Genomic DNA, 21,333 nt, shown 5'->3' on the forward strand with positions numbered 1-21,333 from the left:
TCCTTATCAAAATGCTACATTATCACATCCAAGTAATACCCAAAATGGGGCCCTCTGATTATCCAGCAAATTGTCTCGCTTTCCTAAAACAAGGCCTTCTTTTCGAACAAAGGACCTCCTGATGCATAGAGGCCTTCTCATCTTGCACAGGGTCATCATCGTAATTCACAAAATGGGCCTCAAGGTCTATGCACTGGCTTCGTTATTCCAAATTATGACATCTTTAACTGGAAACGCGATCATTTGATGCAATAAGTTTTTGCCAGTCTCCTGTTCTAAAAATGGGGCTTTCTAAATCCAGAGGGTGCCTACTTACTCAGAACAGGGACTTCCTAGCTCGTTATGTGGGCCTCCCGAGCCAACAAAAGGCCTACTCAACGTACCATTAGGCCTGCTAATCTGGAGCCTAGGCTACCTTTTCACAAAGACGGCCTCATGATCCAGAAAGCGAGGCTCTTGATGTAGAAAATGATCTTTTGAGCCCTGAGTCTTCTGAGCTCTCTAACTCAGTTGTTAAGGCTTCCTTGATCTCATTTTGGTGATCTACGGGTGACTACAACATCTTTGCTTGGGAAAAAGCGGCTTCCCAAAAATTTCGAGGTGCAAAAACATGTTCATGCTTCCCTTTGCTGGCAGGCAGGAGGGAAACTACCCACCGCCCCCTTCTGCCCCCCCCCCCCCCCGTGCTATGCCACCTCTGGTTAGGAACAAGCGTTGAGCGCCTGCAATGAGAATGGCGACCACTTCGTGATATTTTTGTTGGCGGGTATTTTGCCTGAATTTTAATTTATTTGTGTGAATTACTCCGATCGCGAAGCTGCGGTTGAGTGGATTCCTAAATTTGTCAGTATCGGTGAGGTTGGTGAGCAAAATGAGGTGGAATTGGCGAGTAAAGTGAGGCGAGATTTGTAAAGTCTGCAGGCCACTGATTCAATGATCATCTATTGTCGTCGATGTCGCACAAGGCGCGCTTTTGTCTTCCAACTCAACCTGCCACCGCGGTCGCTGACGTCAGCTTTCTTAAAAAGAGCTATCTAGCGAATATATGTAGTATATGTAAACTAATATATGTAATACATTATATGTAAACGAACATATGTAAGATATTATATGTAAACGAACACTCTCCGACTGATCAGGTAGTTGCACGGCCTGACCATTGTGCCCGAACATATTCCATACCGGCATTAGCAACAGCTTGGCCGCGGAGAGATACCAGTTCAACATCGCGTGTCAGCTGACTAGTCACAAAGACAGATAAATGTCACGGCTGTTGTAGCTGCTAGACTATCACATCTTTCTGCCCGGTGATCAGTCAAGCCGTAGTCAGACGCGGCAGCCGACGAGCCCGGAGCAGTGATCGAATATGGTTTGATTCAGAATCGCGAGACGGGGTCACCCAACACTTCACCAGACTCCAAGCGCTTGGTTTCGTGACCCGACATGAAACCTGACGTGTGACCAGACGTTAGACCTGGCGAGTGATCTGGAGTGTGACCTGACGTGTGACCTGCTGTCTGTGACGTGTGACCTGCTGACGCCCCTGTCTCATTCCACCCAACACTGTAGGCATCGTTTTGACGCATCAGCAGACCTAGGGCAAATGTAAGCATAGAAAATTGGAAAAAAATGAACCAACTGTAAATTCGTACAGAGGCTGCACATTGGCTACATTGGTATTCGAAGAAAATAACCAACACCTTTTTCCTGCTGGGCAGCATCTTAAGGCATTTGCTTATGCCCATCTAAAACACAGATAGCAGTAATAAGTAATGATTACCAGATATTTAAAATACCCTGGCAAATTAGTTGTTATTTAACAGCGCTTTTTTATCAAAGCGTGGGTCCCGCTCGTTCGGCACATCTGTCAAACCTGGAGGACCGCCACATTCGGACCGCCATATTCGACCCTCGGTCACGATTATTGTGTCCCGCCTCACTGCTGGTGACGCGCGAGATAGGAGATAGGCCACGCCAGCCCAAACTGAAGCACAATGGAGGCCTCTCGATAGGCTGGGGAGCCCTGAACAGGCGACGGGCATATCGCCCGTTCAATCTCGGCCGAAGTCTGCCTAAGTGGACTCCCCGGAACTTGGTCACCGTTGCTTGAAAGCGGCCACGCGCTGGTAGGTGTCCGGTTGTCACAGCCTCTCCCCTGATGCTTGTACAACATGTGAGTTGCCTAAAACTCGGTTTATAAGTAAGTGACAACAGTGGAAAGCAATTTTCAGATATGAATTGCTGGTGCCAGCTAATTGAATCACTGCATTTCCATGAAGACAACATAGCTATGAACTCATGTCACAATACATATAAACGTGCGGTGAAACCTTTCGGCACGAACGCAGGTTGTTTGGTATAGATTTAATGTTATATGACAGGAGCAGGAACTTTATTGGGGACCGGACCAGAACCATGGGAAGCAACCTTAACTGAGCAGACAAAATCTCACGAATGCAATTTGGGGGGTTGAAATGTTTAAAAGCCATTACCTAGATTGCTTATCCTTTTGTCCCGCTACCACTTATGTGGACTTCACACGAATGCAAGTATAGGGCCTGGGAATTAAATAAGCTATTTCTTGTTAGGCGATACGACATGCCTTTTCGACTTTAATAATGCCGGCAGAATAAGTGGAGGTCGGTGGGAAAGTTCAAACAAATTAATGGGTAACTGAACAAGTTGGTGGAAAACACACACAAGCACTGGACAGCAACTTAACTTATACGTATGGGAGAGGAGGCTGGTCTTTTGAAGCGCGAAAAAACCTATGAGAAATATTCCCGGTGTACGGTTGAATAAAAATGGCTTTAATATGAATATATTATTTTCCAATTACATTTTGCTTGAGCGAATTTGTGTTGAAACTGAGACTAACAAAGTCGAAACTAAAACGTTGTCCAAATTTTCTGAGATGCTCGACCTTCATTTTCAGATATGCTCCACGACAGCCTTCTGCTATTATGTAGAAACGCTGTCTTAGTGCATGCTCGTCATTTTTATGTTGCAAGTGCTAAATAATTGTAACCAGCAACGGAACTGCCTAACCACCACCCGCATTGTGAATTATGTTAGTTTCATACTAGCATTATAACTGTTCTTCAAAGTACGTTCTGGCAGACGCTGCCACCGTTTGCTACACCGAAGGATTATCCCTTGTATATATTCTCGGGCACCAGGTCTTCTTACAACGAACGCCAGTACTTCGATCCCGATCAGAAATCATTGCTCTACTTGAGACCAGGATGGCGGAGAAAAATCCGGAGCCGCAGCGCTTATTCCCACTACGCGGCCGGCGCTGGGACGAGCGGAGCTCGCATCTGCCGCCCCCGGGCGCTCTTCTGCGGAAAAACGAGCGCGCGCGATCAACAACAAATCTGACCAATCCCAGGCCGCCGGCCGTCGGCCGCCTGGATTGGCCGGTAATTCCGCCCCAGGCTGAGATGTGATCAACCGGGGACTTGCGGAGAAGCGGACCATTTCCGCCATTGTCGACAAACTGGCTCGTGATTTTTATATAGCGCGGGCAAGCTGGTGTAATGAAGATGAATCGCTCTCCAGCAGGCGGGGTGATAACACGTGACATGTGGGCCTTCATATCCGGTGAACTTCAATGGAAGTCCGGAAAGTGCAATGGAATCTGAATTGCAACAAATCGTTTGATATGACGGAAGCAGTCTTCAAGCTTTGCTGGCATTGCAAAAACATTATGTATGTTCACTTCGCGTAGGCGCCTTAAATGCATGAGAGTGGAGGTCTGCATTGCTGTGAATGCGTGTAATCCTGCGGGTCTTCATCACGACATATTTTCATCATTTTGGTAGCTACATGATAAGATGAAATCAGTGAACTCCCACGTCCCTTGTATATTGACATGTTTTCTGAAAATCTGGACATCGACAAAAGGTAGTCAATATCCGGCGTCTGCTAATGCTGCTCAAATGTTAAGCATTCTGTGCCAGCCCCAATCAGTGTTATAAGTTTATTACGCTCCTTTTAGTCTCTCTCATGCAACCTTTACTGTGCACACTCTCAAGTAACCTCATGCACATCAGAATAAACGGACTTGCTACGTTTTGGTAGCTGTGTGTCGGGTGCCTGCCCTCTCGTAAGCATGCCCAGGGTCGTTGCTCCGAAAGGGTTGATGACGTCATTCCCGTGCCTGTCCGTTGGCAGGTGGCCGAGGCTGGCCTGTGTGCCGTTTCTTGTATGACTTCTTGTATCCGGGCGGGTGATAGCGATAAAACGTTCAACAGGAGATTATTCATTTTGGGGGAAGGTACCTCCCCCTGTCCCCCCGACAGCTGATGCTTCTCTGCCATGCCAGTTTAGGTTATAAATACCCATTTCAGCCGTCGCTTCTGGTCCTCGCATTTGCACTGAATGTGCAAATCTGCATGAATGAATGTGCATTTGCACTGAATGTGCAAATGCAAGGAACAGAATTGGTAATTTGCAGATCGTAAATACACTGACATCATGGTAGAAACGCAAGTATTTACTTGAGAGGATGCAGCACCTACAACACTGTACTGGGATGCGTTGGTTGCGTGCTTCTATAAAGCTTTTTCATTTTAATGGTACTCAGTGAGGTCCTAGTCTAGTAGTTCCCAGTGCCTCGTTCCCGGCTCAAGAGCATAGATATTCCCTTAGCACAATGCGTGGCCCAATGAGCTATAATGGCTTGCTGCAATGCCAAAATAAAACAAACATAATGATATGGCCATACTCACTGGAGCAAGCTATTTTGAACTTTGTTATGGCGGCAACAGCACAACATATGAATTTTTTAATAAAATTTTTTTCAGTCATGTCGCCCTGTTAACTGTTCTTTTGGTTCAGGTAAGTCTTGTCACTTGCAGAACTTAACAAAAAACAACACAAAACAAACAGGGCAGATGTAGTTATTGAACATTGGTTGGTACATTCAGATGAAGGGTACAAAAAGCATTGCATTCCTTTACTGTACGCATGCCATGAATGGTTTATATTGATACCAAATGACAACCTCGAAAACGTAATTCTTAAGCGTATTTGCGATAAACATCAGGCACATAGATATGATGGTATTAATAGCCTTATTCCTCTTAAAATAACCAAGAGAATGGACAAATAGATAACGGCACGTAGCCAAAATATCAATGGATCTGTTTGTTTATTTTTCTGTTTATTCTACGAGGAATAAGGCTATTAGTACCGTCTTGTCTATAGACGACACCTGATCGTTGTCTTTGATCAGACATTTCAACGTAGTGTGCAAGTGGTGTTCCGCTGAAAATAAAACGCAATTATTTACTTTACAAGATGACACCCCGAGGGAGGGGGAAGGTTGGAGCCTAAATGACACCAGGCCTGCAATCCCATGGCGACGTCACCATGGGGATGCCCCAGGGCATTTATGTGTTGATGGGCATCGCAAGGTGGGTGCTACATTAAACGTTTTCGGTTCCGAAAGGGGGCTAAGATGAGTGAATCGAGTTAAATATGAGTAAAAGGTCCCAAATAATTTGGTGGCCCTGACCACTTGACACTGGTGTAGCACTCACAAGGTTGTGATAATATTTTCATTGTTGTGATAAGAACACATATGATAGCTTGTCCATCAATGATTATATTTCAAACATCAAAACATGATAGATTACAAACTATAAACAACCCGTTCATGACTCGATGTGAAAAGCTTTCGGTATATTTTGGCATTTTTGTGTATATTTAGTTATTAATATGTAGTTGATCATGCGTGTTATTATTATAATGCTTACAAAGATGCCAGAGGCCCTGCGCAAACTAACATTATTGTTATATATAATGCAAAGGCTATGCCAGACTGGAAAAGCCGAGATAGGAGACTGAAAATCAAAATACATTCTGACGCACACTAGACTTAGTCTTATGGACATTCCAGCACAAATACGAATGCAACAATTCAGAATATTCTAAAAGCATAGTTATTGTTGTTTGTTGACGAGTTTTCAACGCAATTCAGGGAACATAATGATATAAGCGTCGGTTATCGGAATCCTTTACGCAAATTTTCACCAGGAGACGCGAACAATCAACGACGTAAGCTGCCTTTTCTGCCCTGGATGCCGCCAGCAGAGCCAGTGCAGTTTTGTTGCGCCGCTGGAGCACAAGAGCTGTATCATTGCCACATGTACTTGCATTTTTAGACTGTTGAGGATGCTAATCTACAAATTTCTTGTTTTAAATAATGATACTCAGTCGGTGATCATGTGTGAACAAAACGCCATTCATGTTGTGTTTTTGCTGCGATCATTGATTGAGATTCACATAAAATCGCTATGTTGCTACCAATCTGAGTACTAGTATGTTTTGATACAATCCTGCCGCCCGGCATGTTATCATGGGGCCTTGACATACCGCAATTTTTATGAAAACCAGCACGGCATGTTGAGCGGGACATTATTAACCTCTTGGTAACCCTCTTTTTTTACTTTCCAGTCTATAAACCAGTGCCTCAAGTGCACTAATAATCATCCAGAACAGCTTGTGGCGCATTGAACCATACTCATTAACTGTACTAGCAAACCGATTGGATCAAATGCAATTTAACACATTTGGTCAACTCAGCGGACCAAGGCTTGTCATGACGGGAACATCACAACATGCCACTGATAGGAATTTCTGCACTCATCTCACTGTGTCCTGTTCTTTTTATTTCAGCTGAACCTATTCAGTGTGTTTCTGCCTGCAGAGTGAAACAAAAACACACAGTAGAAATAGCTGTTGAACATTTTATTGGCGCCAATAAGACATAAGACATACAAAACAAAACAACGTTTCCTCGCACTGTTTAGGTGCTATCAATAGTTCATAATGATATCAAATAAGAATCTTGTGACTGTTGCTTTTAAATGCATCTTCCATCAAAAACGAATGCTGTTCCGCTGTACTTATCATGTATCATTGTTATAGACTGGATTCGCATCCTTTTGTAAACAGAACAAAGCTATTCGCTCAAACGAAGCATGGCAATGTTTTGCGAAAACCAACAATTGCATGCTAGGCAAGAAATTGTCTGCATTTGGTAACGTTTATTCACACTTCCCAATCTCCATGCCCCTTGTTAAGTATATCAATAATCATCCAGCCTAATTTGTGGCCCAGTTAACCGTGCATTCTGATGTACTGTACTAGCAAAAAAAAAATGTATAGCGCAACATTGGCCTATTTACTCGACTCAGCAAACTATTTTAAAATTCATCATTGTTACGGTGCACCACGTTTGCGTTGACAATGTCAGACGGTGTCTTGTGTCAATGTCAGACAGTGTCAATCCCTTGTGTCAGACAATGCTCCGTGTCCTTGATGACTAAGCTAGACCTGTCAAGGCTTTTGCTCGCAGAGCTGAACAAAACACGTGGTAGAAAGCAGTTATGCAGCTATAACTGACAGTCATGGTGAGATACATGCACCTGTGTTGCTTTCAACTTGGCTCTTGGCGTTTCGGGCTTGTAGCATGCGTTTTTACATATCTCTGCAGCTTTGTCCAGTCGACTTAAAAAACGGTGAAAAGACTGGCCTAATCATGACATACGTTGTCTGGGTCTCCTAAACTGAGCAACGACCTCAGGAGGTCGTCGGTGCTGCAGCCTTTGTTTAACCGCATCCAGACCAGTCAACTCCGAGCCACAAAGACGTTAGAGAAACACGCACACGCCGAGGCCTCGCCCTTCATCTCGAGGGCCTGCCTCCACTTATGTCCAAACACTCTGAAAACTCGCCCCGGGCCGCCGGCGCCGAAGCAGGCACCGAAGCCCCGACGGGCTATCCAAACTCAACGCGGCGTGTCTTCTTTTGCAGGACCGAGCGTCGCAGACTACAGTCGAGCACCGCTCGGGACTGGCTGAGTGAGCCGTGGCTCGCATGACCGCCCCGACTCTGGGCAGCTTAGGATGCATCCCCGTTAAGCTATCGGTTGCTCGGCTAATGACACGTTTTGGTCGTCCCTGTCATTGACCCGCGTGTGCGCGTTCGAGTATGCGTGCGTGCATGCGTGCACGCGTGCACGCGTACATGCGTGCTTGCGTGTGTGCGTGCGTGCGTGCGTGTGTGTGCATGTGTGTGTGTGTGTGTGTGCGTGTTGGGTGTGTGAGAGGGTGCGTGCATGTGTGCGTGCGCGCACAAGTGTGTGTGTGCATACGTGCGTACACGCTTGAGCACATGCGCGCGCGCGCGCGTGTGTGCGTTTTTGTGTGTTACCTGGGCGTAGTCACGTCTAAAATGTTATTGTGTTCCGATTCCGTTCTGGCGTCATCTTATACCGTCAAAGCACAAAAATAGTCTGATCTTCCCGAAAGTCAACCGGGTTCGGACCCCACCGACCCTAGTGGTGGTGACACCAACGCGCGTGTGCCACCACTCACGGGACGGTCTAGAGATTTCATCTTAGATCATCAGTGGCTTCTTCAGCCATGTCTTCGTCGACTTATCGCATCTCATTTTCTATTGCGAGCCCGAAACTTTCACATTATCTTTTTAGATGAAGTTTGCGTTTCATTACCCTGGGGATATTCAGCCGGCCCTCGGATTCCGAGTTCACCGAAGCGACGAGTCTCGTGAGCCTGGGGAAAGTCTCGTGAGCCTGGGGAAAGTCTCGTGAGCCTGGGGAAGCACCACTTCTGGAGGCGAGCACCTGAGGCGGCCACTTCTAACAACCGATCATGCACTGTTGGCTCGATGCGTAAGAAGGCAAGAGCGCAACATTGGGTTGAGTGCGTCCTCTTGTCTTGGACCGTAAAGGTTTTGCATCAAGACGCGAATGCAGGAGCGTAGCTTCGCTTAAAGAGGTGGGGAGGGGAAGGGCTGGAGTTTCTTCTCCCCAGCTGAGTAGGAAACTACATCCCTGTGTAAATGTGATCAGTCAATAAAACAAATGTTCTTCGAAGTGCTCAGACCACGCCAAAGAATACCTGATAACGAACGATGCTTTCTTGGCGGTTTATAGCTCGAGTATTCGCACCAAAAACTCCCTTTAACCCATAGAAAGGCTTCATTTTGGAACACTTTGTGACAATCGCACACCCATGCATTGCAGTTGTTAATGTGGCTTGCCACTGGCACTGATGTTCATACAGACAGTAAAATCTAAATATCCGCAAAACCTTTTTCTTTTAATGTCAACTCAGCTGACTCAGCCCGTTGTTCTGTGAGAACAACGTTAGGCTTTAAGTTAGACAAATAGTAAGAAACAGATAAAGTAAATGATGTAACATGGTATTCCTTTTTAAAATGGACACTTAAATCCTAATACAAAAAGGAATACCTCTCTGAGACTTGCACGGGCAAAATTCAGAGCGAAAAGTTTGGAGGGTGGAAACCAAGTGTATGGCGCGTTCCCCAGTCTCCTGGTCCTCTCGCATGTGCTCGCACTCTTCACCCCTGTGTATTTATATTTGGGATGCGACCGATGCTTCTCAAGTTTCCAACATCCCTTTACTTTGCTTGTTTTTCAAAGCAGTTCGCAAAGTGCAGCATGCTTTCCACCGTAACGACTTACAGTTTCGTGTGGAAAGAGAATTATTATAACACCTGGCGACCAGGATGGTCCGGATTGCGGCATTGGAGTGTGAAGTGGCGTTCGAGCCCAGCGAAGAGGATTTTTATTTTCTTCGATGCCACAGCATGATCTCGGAACAACCTTAACACGAAGCCTGGATCCGTACTCGTCATCGGCTTTCCTGTCGTGCTGCGGGCAGGCGGTTCTGGCGTCCTTGCCTCGATCGCGGGAGGGTGACCAGCTGACCGTACCGGAGCCCCGCACGGACAGATAAACATTTATGGAATGGTCTTGCCCGCAGCGGATGAATGCGCGGAGCTGAAGCAGCAGGGCATGTGGAGAGATGCACCAGAAAAAGGTTTGAAGCAAGCCTTGCCATTGACGTCATCCTTGCGCATCGTACGCACATGAAAATTGGAGGACCCTTATAGCCTAGACTGGCTGCATCTCTGCAGCTGTTCTGCAGCAGTACCCAAGAAAAACAGGAATCAGTACACTCTGTTCTTACCCTGAGTGTGCAACCTAGCGAACAAGAAAATCCAAGAGTTATGCTGACAAGCTATGGGATACATAGATCTGTGTATCAGCCAGATGCATGCGTTACCGCCTTGAAAGAAGTCACATAATATAACATGAAAACTTAGTGTGTTGCACGATCTGAAATTAAATGAGCCATAAGCGTTGTATGCCTTTTGTTCTGCGAAACGTTTCTTAGCCTGACATTGAGCAAACTCCAAATGAGCGTTGGTTGCCTCCAGCCGCCGGTGCCGCGAGTCATCTGTTGGACGCTTTACGAACTACAAGTGCTGACATGGGTCGTAGGCAGGGATCCATGCAATTCCTTTTGCGGCTGGGACGCTTTTACGGTGCATTGAGGCTACTATAAGATGGAGTGATTGCTCTAATCAAAACACTTAGCTTGAAATACGTCTCAAAAGAATTTTACGGTGGGAAGGCGATCGATGAGAGAGGATCCAGCTAAGTCAACTATATTGCATTAGGTGAAGGAACGTATCATAGAGTAAGAGAACAACACCAAGTTTGAAGTAGCTTCTTTCCCGTAAGCTTAATGTTCGGCGTTCTCGGAAAGTGGGAGCGCTGTTACACCCATAAACACCTGTCTCTACGCCTATGAATGCTACATGAATCGGAAACCACGAAAAGGAACAGCAGCCACCCACCGATGTCGGACTTGTTTTCATCCGTGGTCAGTCATATCTATTGTATAAATTATTTTGGAACAGAGACAACTGGGCAGCAACGTAGCCTCACTTAAAGTGTGTTTTGAAACGGTCTTGTCTCATATTATTTCCATGAACGCTTATATTTCTTAATAATGATGCATTATTTATGAAATAGTCCTTCTATTCAGCAGCCCAGTAGTTGTGGGAATCAAGGAACGTCCAACGAAGGTAACCTTTGCTTGGTGCTTAAGTTCACCCCAGCATTGTTGTAATCGATCAGGAATTATTAAGTGCCAAACCAGCATTGGGAGGTGCTCAAATCGACATTGAGGTTGTCCAGGAGCCCAACAAGGAGTGCTAATCAATGCTCCTATATTTGGGGTTGCAAGTACTACAATGATACTTAATCTCATACCGGGACCTTCAAATATCCGAAACAGCTGCATACAGCTGCTGTAACAATTACTAAAAAGAGTAAGAAATGGGGTGGACAGTGAGACAACATGGAGCCATTGAGCTGGGCCGCAATAGGGGTGGATGGGTTTTGACCCACACATAAGTTTAGCATGATCCCTGACAGCGGAGGGGCTCTTCGTCAGCTTAGCTCTACGGCAGTCGACATCATCCGGCAACCTTGGAACTCAACAGAGTTGGAGAAACTGAGTTGCCGTTTGATTGCTACTGCAATTCCGAAACAACATTTAACGACACCGTTTGCAGCTCATTCCATGTTCAAGGCATTGACGGTGAACCTCTGTGAAGATGGGGGGGGGGGGGATGGAGAGGTGACTTTCGCCTCGTTTCTTTGCGTGCGCCACCGTAGGGCTTACATTAAATGCTGCCAGGGTTTGTAGGGTCAGGCTCCTCCTAGCCCGGCCTCCCCGGCTAATCCGCCGCCTCTGGTTGGGGATCATGTCAGGCCATCAACAGTTGTCGTAGTTTGCATGCATATTGCCGAGAACTTAACTGATTGCCGAACTCTGGAAATAGCTAGACATTTGAACCTCGTGACCAAACACAGTACCGCCATACCATCGACGTGTAGCGAGCTAAACCTTAAAGTGGTACGTTCGGCAATAATGATTGTGTTGTGAAAAACGTAGGGTGAAAACAACAATTCACGCTCCTAATGTGCCTCTGGGAAAACGGAGCTCGAAGTTATCTGGTATAATGTCAATGACCTAAGTAACCCTAGATTAGTGGCCTTGAAAGATAGCATGACAATTAAAGATGACATCGAAATATGACTTCCACGAGGTTGTGTAACACCGCAGTGAGGAAAAGCCGACAAAAACGTAGAATAGCTTTACTAAATCGCGGCACACAGCACAATGTGCAATGCTTATCTTCTATATGCCCTGGTTAGTGCTGTAACTTTTTTAAAAAATATAAAAATCCGCCTTATCCCATCGTCCAAATTTCCCGACCCCGCCCTTTCCACAAGAAAATTGCTTGAAGTCTACACAGGCCTGCGAGCTTATTCACTATCTCAAGTACTAACTGATGGTCAATGATTATCAGAATAGCACGCTGATTAGCGACCTCTACATCGGAGCTACTGAGCGTCTCGAGCATAACAGGCCAAGAGATCCTACGTAGACGATTAACCTAGTGGTGAAGTGAAACAGACGATTGAGTGTGGTATCGTGTGAAAGTCACATAATGTATTTCTGCTGAGGGAAATGAGTCGGCGCTTAAACCAAAAGCTTGCTCGCATGCACACGTGCAAGAACTGCTCCAGTCCTATAGCCCATCCATGAATTAGTGCATATGATGGGGTGGGCTGTGGCTGGCGCAACGTTTATACCTTATCAAAGGGAAGCACTCGCTCATAAAATGGTGTGACAGGGAAGGGAAAATATGGTAAAGTGTGTTAGATCCCAAATGACAACATCCTTTTGGTGCCAATAACGTCCAGCATGCGGTGAAAATGCACACCGCTGTGTCCACATGCCAGAAAGGAAAGGAAATGTGTAAATATGCTCTGTTACCTGAATTACAGATGTGCAGCAATTTCTGAGGATCTGCAGGAAGTAATATTGCCAGAGGTGATCTCTGATATTTTCGCTCAATCGTTTCAGTTCAATTTTACCTGTTCTGGGTATAATCGTTTTGTATGTTTTGTGCCAAGAAAACAGACACGTGCGCCATCGTGCCCCATCTTTACAGGGTGCTATTGGCCATATCAGCACTCGATCACGGCGCAACCCGAACTCAGATGAGCCCGGGCCCCAAACCGGGAAGCCAAAGTCTCTAACCACTAGACAGTTTCACCAACTCGTGTACGTTTATGTCACACCAGCAGCGCAACAACAGCACATAAATCAGCCAGTACGCTTTGAAAGGTGTGATGGCATGACATAGGCACGTCGACACCCAATGACATTGCGGTGCAAGCCTACACGGGGTGCCCCTCGCGGCAGTGCACATTGGTCACAGTTCTCCATAAGCCAGCGCGCCCAGCCCCCACCCACCCACCAGAGATTAGGACCACGGCGGGCCTAGTACATGCATCGTACACAAATGACGCGCCGTCTAAATCGCTACGGTTCTCAGCCGGTGGATCAAATTGAGTCGTACGATTTCCAATGTGCGAGCTTTGAAGTTGGAAGTGAATCTCAAGCAGATTAGATACACTCGTTCCGAAACATGAACGCGATTCATAAAACATTTCAGCATTGGTAAAAAGTAGCCAGGTTGACGCATTCATTTCACCAAGGCCAAATTGCATATTGTAATGCCTGGTTTTCAGCACGGTGTATTGCATTTATTAAGTCTGGTCTGGACACGAATACATCAAAACACTAATTGGAGTTGCACCATGGGGCATCATCTATGACAAGGCATTTCGTACAATTGCGAATTTCAATATCAAAGCTCGCTTGCAAACTAAACAAAACTCCTGTTCTCTGTAATTGATTAGCAGCTTTCCTGGACCAAGCGAGAATTGGCTGGGGCAAGCAGGAGTATACACTGTAAAGCTTCAAATATCTTATCGTGAGCACAATGTATTGCTGTTCCCGTCTCAGTACTGCAATCGTATTGCCAGTATTGCTCAACTTGTTGACCAAAGTTGAAGATTGGTCGAACCGCTCTTCAGGCTCCCAACCACTTGCTGGCTGTAAAGCGAAGGGAAATATATCACCACAAACGCGCCTTACTCGCATCTTATGTAAATAGCCTCCAATAGGAGAACAGATGGCTTCCCGTCCAATAAATTTCCATGAATGATTGAGGGGAATGGCTCACCTTTATAACCCATTTCACGTTTCATTGAAGGGCATCCTTTTCCGACCTGTAACACAAACGCGCTGATCAAACCTCGGGCGTGCCGCCGCCCGGCGCGACAGACTGTGCCGCAATGCTTCCAGCCACCGCGGGATGGCATATTTGCAAATCAAGTTAGGCTCTGTGCTGACATCGGCGCTGACCAGCCAGGTGAAATGTCATTTCGCTTGTTGAGAACAATACTTTTTTACAGCTTTGACGATTTCAACTCTTTTAACAAGACGAAACACTTGCCGTTAGCCAGGTTCGAACCCACATCCTGTATATCAGAAGTGACGCCTCTCTGCATGCATTTTGGTTTGCTAAAGAAGCGAGTACCGACATGCTCGTTGGATCACATAGGGTTTTGACTGCTCATGTATGACAGTTTCGACCATTCCGTAGCTACTAGAATTGGAAGTTTCGCACTTTAAATCAAAACCAATATCAACTATCCGAGACTAAATATCACAACAATATGAAGGCTGGACATCTATATTCATATTGATTATTACGCTAATACATTGAGGGGCGCACACTGCGGTTTTTAGATGACAGTCGAAGTTGCTGGAAAACCTATTCATAGGCTGACGTGCGTTAACGCATGCATTCGCACAGTGCCAACTGCAGGAGACAGACAGCTCTAGGCGACCGCAGCTATCCCAGGTCGCGTTTTTTTTATAGATTAGCTATCCCATGCGTATCATTGTGAGTTACCTTTCGTCTGAAGTCGATGTTGGTTCTCACGACCCGGTGATGAAGAGGCTGAGGAGGACGGAAGTTGTTCCCCAGCTTCTCAACCGCGGTGCTCTTCCTCAGTCGCTTCAGCATGTGTAGCTGCCAGCACGGGAAGTCGCGCTCATTCCCGGGCCCGACGCTGTCTGATTTTGCTAAGCGCCCTCCGCGTTTTAATTCGGTTGCCTATCCGCGGTCTTCCCGCATTGCTCGGGTTACACTTGGCAAGCATAGCGCCACAGTCTGAAACGACGACAACGCATTTCCCATTCTCGAGAAGACGAAACACTGGCGCCAGAGTGGCCGGCCGGGCCGGGACGCGCCGCCCACCTGCTGCCGATTCATGTAGATGGGTTTGTTGAAGACGATCCAGGTGACCGTCTCGTAGCAGGGCGGAGTGGTGAGCGAGCCCTCGTATGTCAGGAACTGCTCCGTTTGGGGCAGCAGCAGATGCAGCGAGATGCTCTCCAGCGGCGTCGAGTCGTCTGGCGGCCAGCACGGCGGCGCGCTGAACAACGAATCATCATCGCCACACCCCTGGCACCCCAGCGATTATCAGCGAAGTAATCAGGGATATGCGTAGCTTATTTCAGGTAATACACAAACTTGTGCCATGTATTCAGTACCACTTTTAGGTGTACGAACTACAAGAGCGGCCAACTTCTGAAAGATTTCGCCTGTTGGGCTTCTCATGCTTTTTTGTAGCGTGGATTTGTACGTTTTCAGTATGGTAACACCTGCAGAACTGTACATCATGCCGACTGCCATACACATGCGTCTTAAGTTTCTAGCACGCGCGCATTTCTCTTTTTCGTACTGACCAACGCAAAACGATGATTGTGCTTCTTCTTGTTTAGCCTAGTTCGAATAGAAGCAGCTGTATTAAAGACGTGAAGGAAGGCACAATCACTTGACCAGAACAGTGGCTTTTTAGTGGGAAATACGAGTACGACGCAGATTATGAAGCGTACATAAAGCGTAGAAAAACCCAAAAGAGAGACGCAAAAGGTCACCAAGCAAGGGAACGAAAGAATTAACACGTCACCAGTCATATCGATTCTCTAGATCAAATTGAAAGGATAATGTAATACCTATGTTGTCAATAATCGCGCTTTTATTCCGGAAGCGGCATTTCCATCTTCATGCATTACAATAAGTAATATGTGAAAATCTAAATACAATATGTGTGATGCGTAAGGTGGATATCTATTTACATAGTGTTAAGTGTAAACATGAAATATCTATGAAAAACTCCACTGTAAACAACCATCCCCTTTCATCACTCTCAGTCATCGGTCCCTAATGCCTGCCCAGCGACTAATCCTTGGAGCACTGGGGTGGGAACACTGATCCTTCAAGTCTTAGTCTACTCGGATGCGTAGGCAAAGCATCGTCTCAGAAGGTGACGGTGCTGAAACCGAGAGTAACTGGAGTCGATTTACATACGTCTATCCACATACTTTTACTACACCACCATATTTGCATGCGTCACCGTAGGGGAAATGCTCAGGAAATACGAGTATGGAAATGGAGTGCCATGGCATCACGGACCCACCCGCCTCCCTTGTTCTCATCCCGATGCTTGGCTGGCCTTTAGCTGATGCATTCATGGTGCCATTTTTGCAACATTTTTGCACACAAAAATATGCATATCCTGTCTCAGAGATGCACAGCTTTCTGCTCTGGCACACTGGCAAATGATAACAAATAAAGCGACCGACGCGTAGGGCGCGAGTCTATTCCGGCACGCCATTAACTGAGGAAGGGTGACGGGCGTTGTGGGGCTGGCCTGCAGCCATGTTTAGCATCGGGTCGTTTGGAGCTGGTATGCATATAGCTTGTCGGAGTAGCGTAGGAGTAAATTGTGCACCGGTTGTAGACTGCACTGGAGTCCGAAGAACATGATATCGATGCAACACAGGATAAGGCCGCATTCTCATCTGCACCGATAAAATGTATTTTCAGGGCTCACGGTGACCGAGATGGCGCTCCTGCAAGTTAAGCTGGAATAAAACATGGTAAGATGCTGGTGTTTCTGCTCTAATCTGCATTTATGTTAAACGGCGAGGCATCTACCTGAAATTACAATCCCACGCCCCAATGTCGCCTTTCCAAAGCAGAACTTGATCTAAATTAGCGCGCTCACTACCGTGACTGTTCCCAATCCTACACAAGTCGTGGCATTTCACCGTCTGTTTGCGCGTCGGCTGCGCGCGCTCGGGGCTCCGGCCCGGCAAACAAGCACTCGAGCCGATCCAGAGCGGCCACCGGCCGAGCGGCGTCGGTGGTTGGCGCCCGGCCGGCCTGAGCTCGGGGCCAGCCGGCCTGGAGGAGTCGGCCCTCCTGCGGGGCTCATTAGCTGGGCGCTCCCGGAGGGCGCGCCAGGCGCGTTAGTGAAATGAGGCCGGGCCGAGCGTCGCCGGCGCCGTCGCCGTTGGCCGCGCGAGGTCGCTCAGTGAAACGGATGGCAGGCAGCAGCGGACGACAGCATCTAACGAGGACACGGCTTCGGCGTTTGCCGGCCATCAGGGCTCAATAGGCCGCGGAACCTGGCTTCGTGGGGCGGACGGTCTGGCTACGTGTGGCAGAGGGTCTGACTGCGTATGGGGGAGAGTCTGACTGCGTGCAGGGGAGGGTTTGACTGCGTATAGGGGAAGGTCTGACTCCGTGCAGGGGAGGGTTTGACTGTGTATAGGGGAAGGTCTGACTCCGTGCAGGAAAGGGTTTGACTGCGTATAGGGGAGGGTCTGACTCCGTGCAGGGAAGGGTTTGACTGCGTATAGGGGAGGGTCTGACTCCGTGCAGGGGAGAGTCTGATTACGTGTAGGGAAGAGACTCTTACTACATGTACCCAGACCCTCACTCTTTGAAGGGAGGGTCTGACTCCGTGTAGGGGAGGGTCTGATTACGTGCAGGAGAGGGATCTAACTCGGTGTAGGGGAGGGTTTGACTGCGTACAGGGGAGGGTCTGACTCCGTGCAGGGGAGGATTTGACTACGTATAGGGGAAGGTCTGACTCCGTGCAGGGAAGGGTTTGACTGCGTATGGGGGAGGGTCTGACTCCGTGCAGGGGAGGGTTTGACTGCGTATAGGGGAGGGTCTGACTCCGTGCAGGGGAGAGTCTGATTGCGTGTGGGGAAGGGACGCTTACTACACGTACTCAGACCCTTACTATATGAAGGGAGAGTTTGACTCCGTGTAGGGGAGGGTCTGGTTACGTGCAGGACACGGTCTGACTCGGTGTAGGGTAGGGTCTGCCTGGGCCCGAGGCGGGACGGCGCACATTGACCAGGAGACGGCGCGGTGAGTGCGCGTGACAAAGCCGAACCGCACGTGACGTAGCAGACACTCATGAATCACCGGGATCTGTCTGCTTCGTTCAAGGTTCCCAGCCAAGTGAGTGCAGCATGAGCTATAATGTCCTAAATGAGCAGCCCAGGCGTCACGCCTCATATAAGGTAACATTTTACAATCACTATCTTGGGTTTATGCGCTACTTTAAGAAATGTGAAGCACAGTTCTTTGAAAACTACGCAGTGCAATCAATCGGGCAGTTTCATGTGAGCTGTTTTACAAGACGGTTTTTTATCGCAGCATTATAACATCACGACGAGTTTACTTCCCCTGTTGCACTGACGCTCGCCCTGATAGGGGTCCATGCGACTGCCTTAATGTTTTTTTGAAGGTACCTCTTTGGCACATTGTAAAATTAAGCCAAAATCTTAAATAACCTATGGGGCATCCATTGTACGTATTTTGGCAACACCAACGTGTTCCTAGCTTTTCTGATTTCGGAGCAGCGTCGGTTTTGAGGAGCACTGCGCGGCGATCTAGGGCCGGCGCGGGCGGCGGGCGGCGACAGTCAGTGCCGCGGAACGCGCGCTGCTGGCCGGTATTGTTACATTAGTGGAACCATACACCACAACATTACGCTCAAAACACATAGTTACACACCACTGTACTCGGACATCGCTGAAAAAAGTGTGATAGACCTCCACACCGCCACGGCACTAGGCTTCCTTCTTTCTTTGTTGGCCCCCATTGTGTTTTAGAAATAGGCGGACTTGGCGCATGCAAAAAAATTTGGGGAAATATTCATCGCACTTTTCGCGACTGTTAACGGGGATTTCACACCATATCGTTCAAAACTGTCATGAAAATTGTCGTGATGCAGAGAAAATGCCTCCAGTGAACACCTATAGTCAGGCCATTATTATACCTGGCGTGAGGTGGACAGAATGTGCACTGCCACTTATGGACGTGAGTTAGAAACGCCACCTTAAAGCTCGCAAGCCCGCAAAGTGCGGGTAAAAGGAGCTAAAAGGCTGTACCAATGTAGCAGCTGCCTACGGAAAAGTCCGCCAGACCGCGCCGAACAGTGCGGTACGCTAAACTTTGTCACACAATTATGTCGTTGAGCCCGAGTTCCACGATCGGATGTTGGGATCGAAGCCAAAGACGGCGTAGCAGAGAGGAAGGGAGAGGGGGGGGGGGGGAGCAGAGGGGCAGTTGCCCCCTGCTGGTAGTAAGGGGAGCAAGAATATGATTTTTTCTCTCCAAATTTTTGTGAGGCCCTTTTTCCCAAACTAAACGTAACACCTTGTTAAGGAAGCCCAGGCCAATCAGTCGAAGCCCAGCTGGGAGTAAAGGCCCTATGTATGTTAATGAGGCCTCCTTTTTGGCTCAGGAGGACCCATTTCAAATTAGGAGGCCCTTTTATGGGTTAGGGGGCATCCTCCGTATTGTCCTTTCATATGTCCAATGGGCATGGCTCCGGATCAGGATGACCTGTTTTGAGATAACGAGGCCCCCGGGGTATATTTGGAGGCCCTTTCGTGAATGGAAAGCATTGAAAGCGTGTTCTGGATTAGGATAACTCTATGCATCAGGAGGCCCCTTCCTTGAACAGGAGGCCCTGTTTAGGATAAGACCCTTTGTTAGATAATCAGAAGGCGCCCATGCGGTTTTTTAATTGTCGACATTTCTTCACTTAAAACGGACACGTGTTCTCAGTGTCCCTTATCTCGGAAAGGTCCCAGGGCTCTGATTCCAAAACCTATCGATTAAAAGTTTGGGGGCTCAAAAGTCGCTCCGTCTCCGTGATCACGTCTTCAGGCACGGTACAGTTGTGGTCGCTCCGTCTCCGTGATCACGTCTTCAGGCACGGTACAGTTGTGGTCGCTCAGTCTCCGTGACCACGCCCTCAGGCACGGTACAGTTGTGGTTGCTCAGTCTCTGGTCACCAACTGCTTGTACGGACGCTAGCGGTGCAGTCGCTGATCTATCATGATCCAACTGCAAGTCGCACCACCAGCAGCGCATCCAAGGAGGGAGGGGGGGGGGGGGACAACGGGGCACGTCGCCCCTTTCCGTATAAAATTGATGCATGTATGGATGCAAGTAAAAGTCCGCGACTAAAAAACGAGGTATACGTGTCTGTAACCATGCCTCTGAAATTGGGAAAGGAGACAAACCAGGATTGGAAGATCAAACTGAATTCTGGAGGGTATAACCTGGCGTGAAAATGACATTGTGAATGGAAAATGTTAAAGTATACATTCTTCAGCTAGAAATAGAGAACAAAATGTTTCATTTTCGGATAATCAGGGGGAGAAATGTCATCCAGCCCAAATCCCCACGATTACACCCATGCAGGTAGATATCCGAAATGATTTGATAGAAAACATGCCGCTTTGTTTAATGCAAGAAACTTTTTGCGCCCACGATACGCTAAAATGTTCTTTTGGTGAAAAAGTAGAGCTGTATTCCCCTCTTGCGACTTCCTGCACACGCCTACCCGCATCACTGTAGCATTTCTCCCTGCAAGTGCGTAAAGCCTGGCGTCACCACCAGCACCCTACATCACTGTCGCTTCTGCTCGTTTTAAGCGGCCGTAGCCTGAGGTCACCAGCACGCTGCACCGGAGCGGTTACCTTTGTAGGTGGTCCTGGTCACGGCGTCCGTAATGATCCGCAGCCCTCGGTTTGGCTCGTCGCCCATCTGCGACGGAGAAAACGGAATAGACTCACTGCGCGTGATGGTCAACAGTTTACAAGCGTTGCCAATAGGGGAACATTTCGTCACGGGTCGATGCTTTTGAAAAGGGGATTGGGAGCGTGGAACGGCGACTATGTTTTGTTTTGGGATTGCCGTGCCTGAGGTTAGAAGCTGCAGATTGCTTTAACTTCGTCAGTTTAATATCAACTCTTTTGACGGAAATGGATAATTCTCGATTGTGAGAGTTGCTCGAACGGCAACCGAAAGTCAGGTTATAATGTGCAATGAGTATCACGGAAGGCAATTTTGTTAAGAGCGAGCTAGTAAGATTCATCTCTTACGGGCTGCACAGGTGTAACATTTCATTAAGTCCCTCACTAATTTCAGTCGTTTTGTGCTGTGATCGTATATCATAATGTTACTCCCAATTAAGATTTACCACGAAAGCGTGCAGCAGCTTCATGGAATTTTTAACGTTAGGCAACGTCATAGAGGAGACGCCAACGAACTGAATGTTTTTCGCCTGCAAGAGCCTTAAAGCAGGGCCGTATTCTCTCACGTTTTTCACCCAGTGCGTTTAGAACCGACTAGTCCAAGGCAAACATTTTCGTCACCTTCAGACGTTTTCTG

General features: G+C 47.6%; 1 protein-coding gene across 1 annotated transcript in view; it reads right to left on the bottom strand.

Moving 5' to 3' along the window:
• Positions 1–12,814: 12,814 nt before the first annotated feature.
• LOC119092372 (carbonic anhydrase-related protein 10) overlaps positions 12,815–21,333 on the bottom strand; it is a 54,312-nt gene continuing 45,793 nt past the window's right edge. Inside the window, exons 7-11 of the mRNA XM_037215336.1 lie at positions 20,640–20,706; positions 15,037–15,191; positions 14,689–14,808; positions 13,954–13,999; positions 12,815–13,823 (exon numbers count right to left, since the gene is read on the bottom strand). Of these exons, the coding sequence (XP_037071231.1) occupies positions 13,801–13,823; positions 13,954–13,999; positions 14,689–14,808; positions 15,037–15,191; positions 20,640–20,706 (411 nt within the window). The 3' untranslated portion in view covers positions 12,815–13,800. The remainder of the gene's footprint in view (positions 13,824–13,953; positions 14,000–14,688; positions 14,809–15,036; positions 15,192–20,639; positions 20,707–21,333) is intronic.

This window comes from Pollicipes pollicipes, unplaced genomic scaffold (genome assembly GCF_011947565.3).
Source record: "Pollicipes pollicipes isolate AB1234 unplaced genomic scaffold, Ppol_2.1 Scaffold_3447;HRSCAF=4054_pilon_pilon_pilon, whole genome shotgun sequence".
Classification (NCBI taxonomy): Eukaryota; Metazoa; Arthropoda; class Thecostraca; order Pollicipedomorpha; family Pollicipedidae; genus Pollicipes; species Pollicipes pollicipes.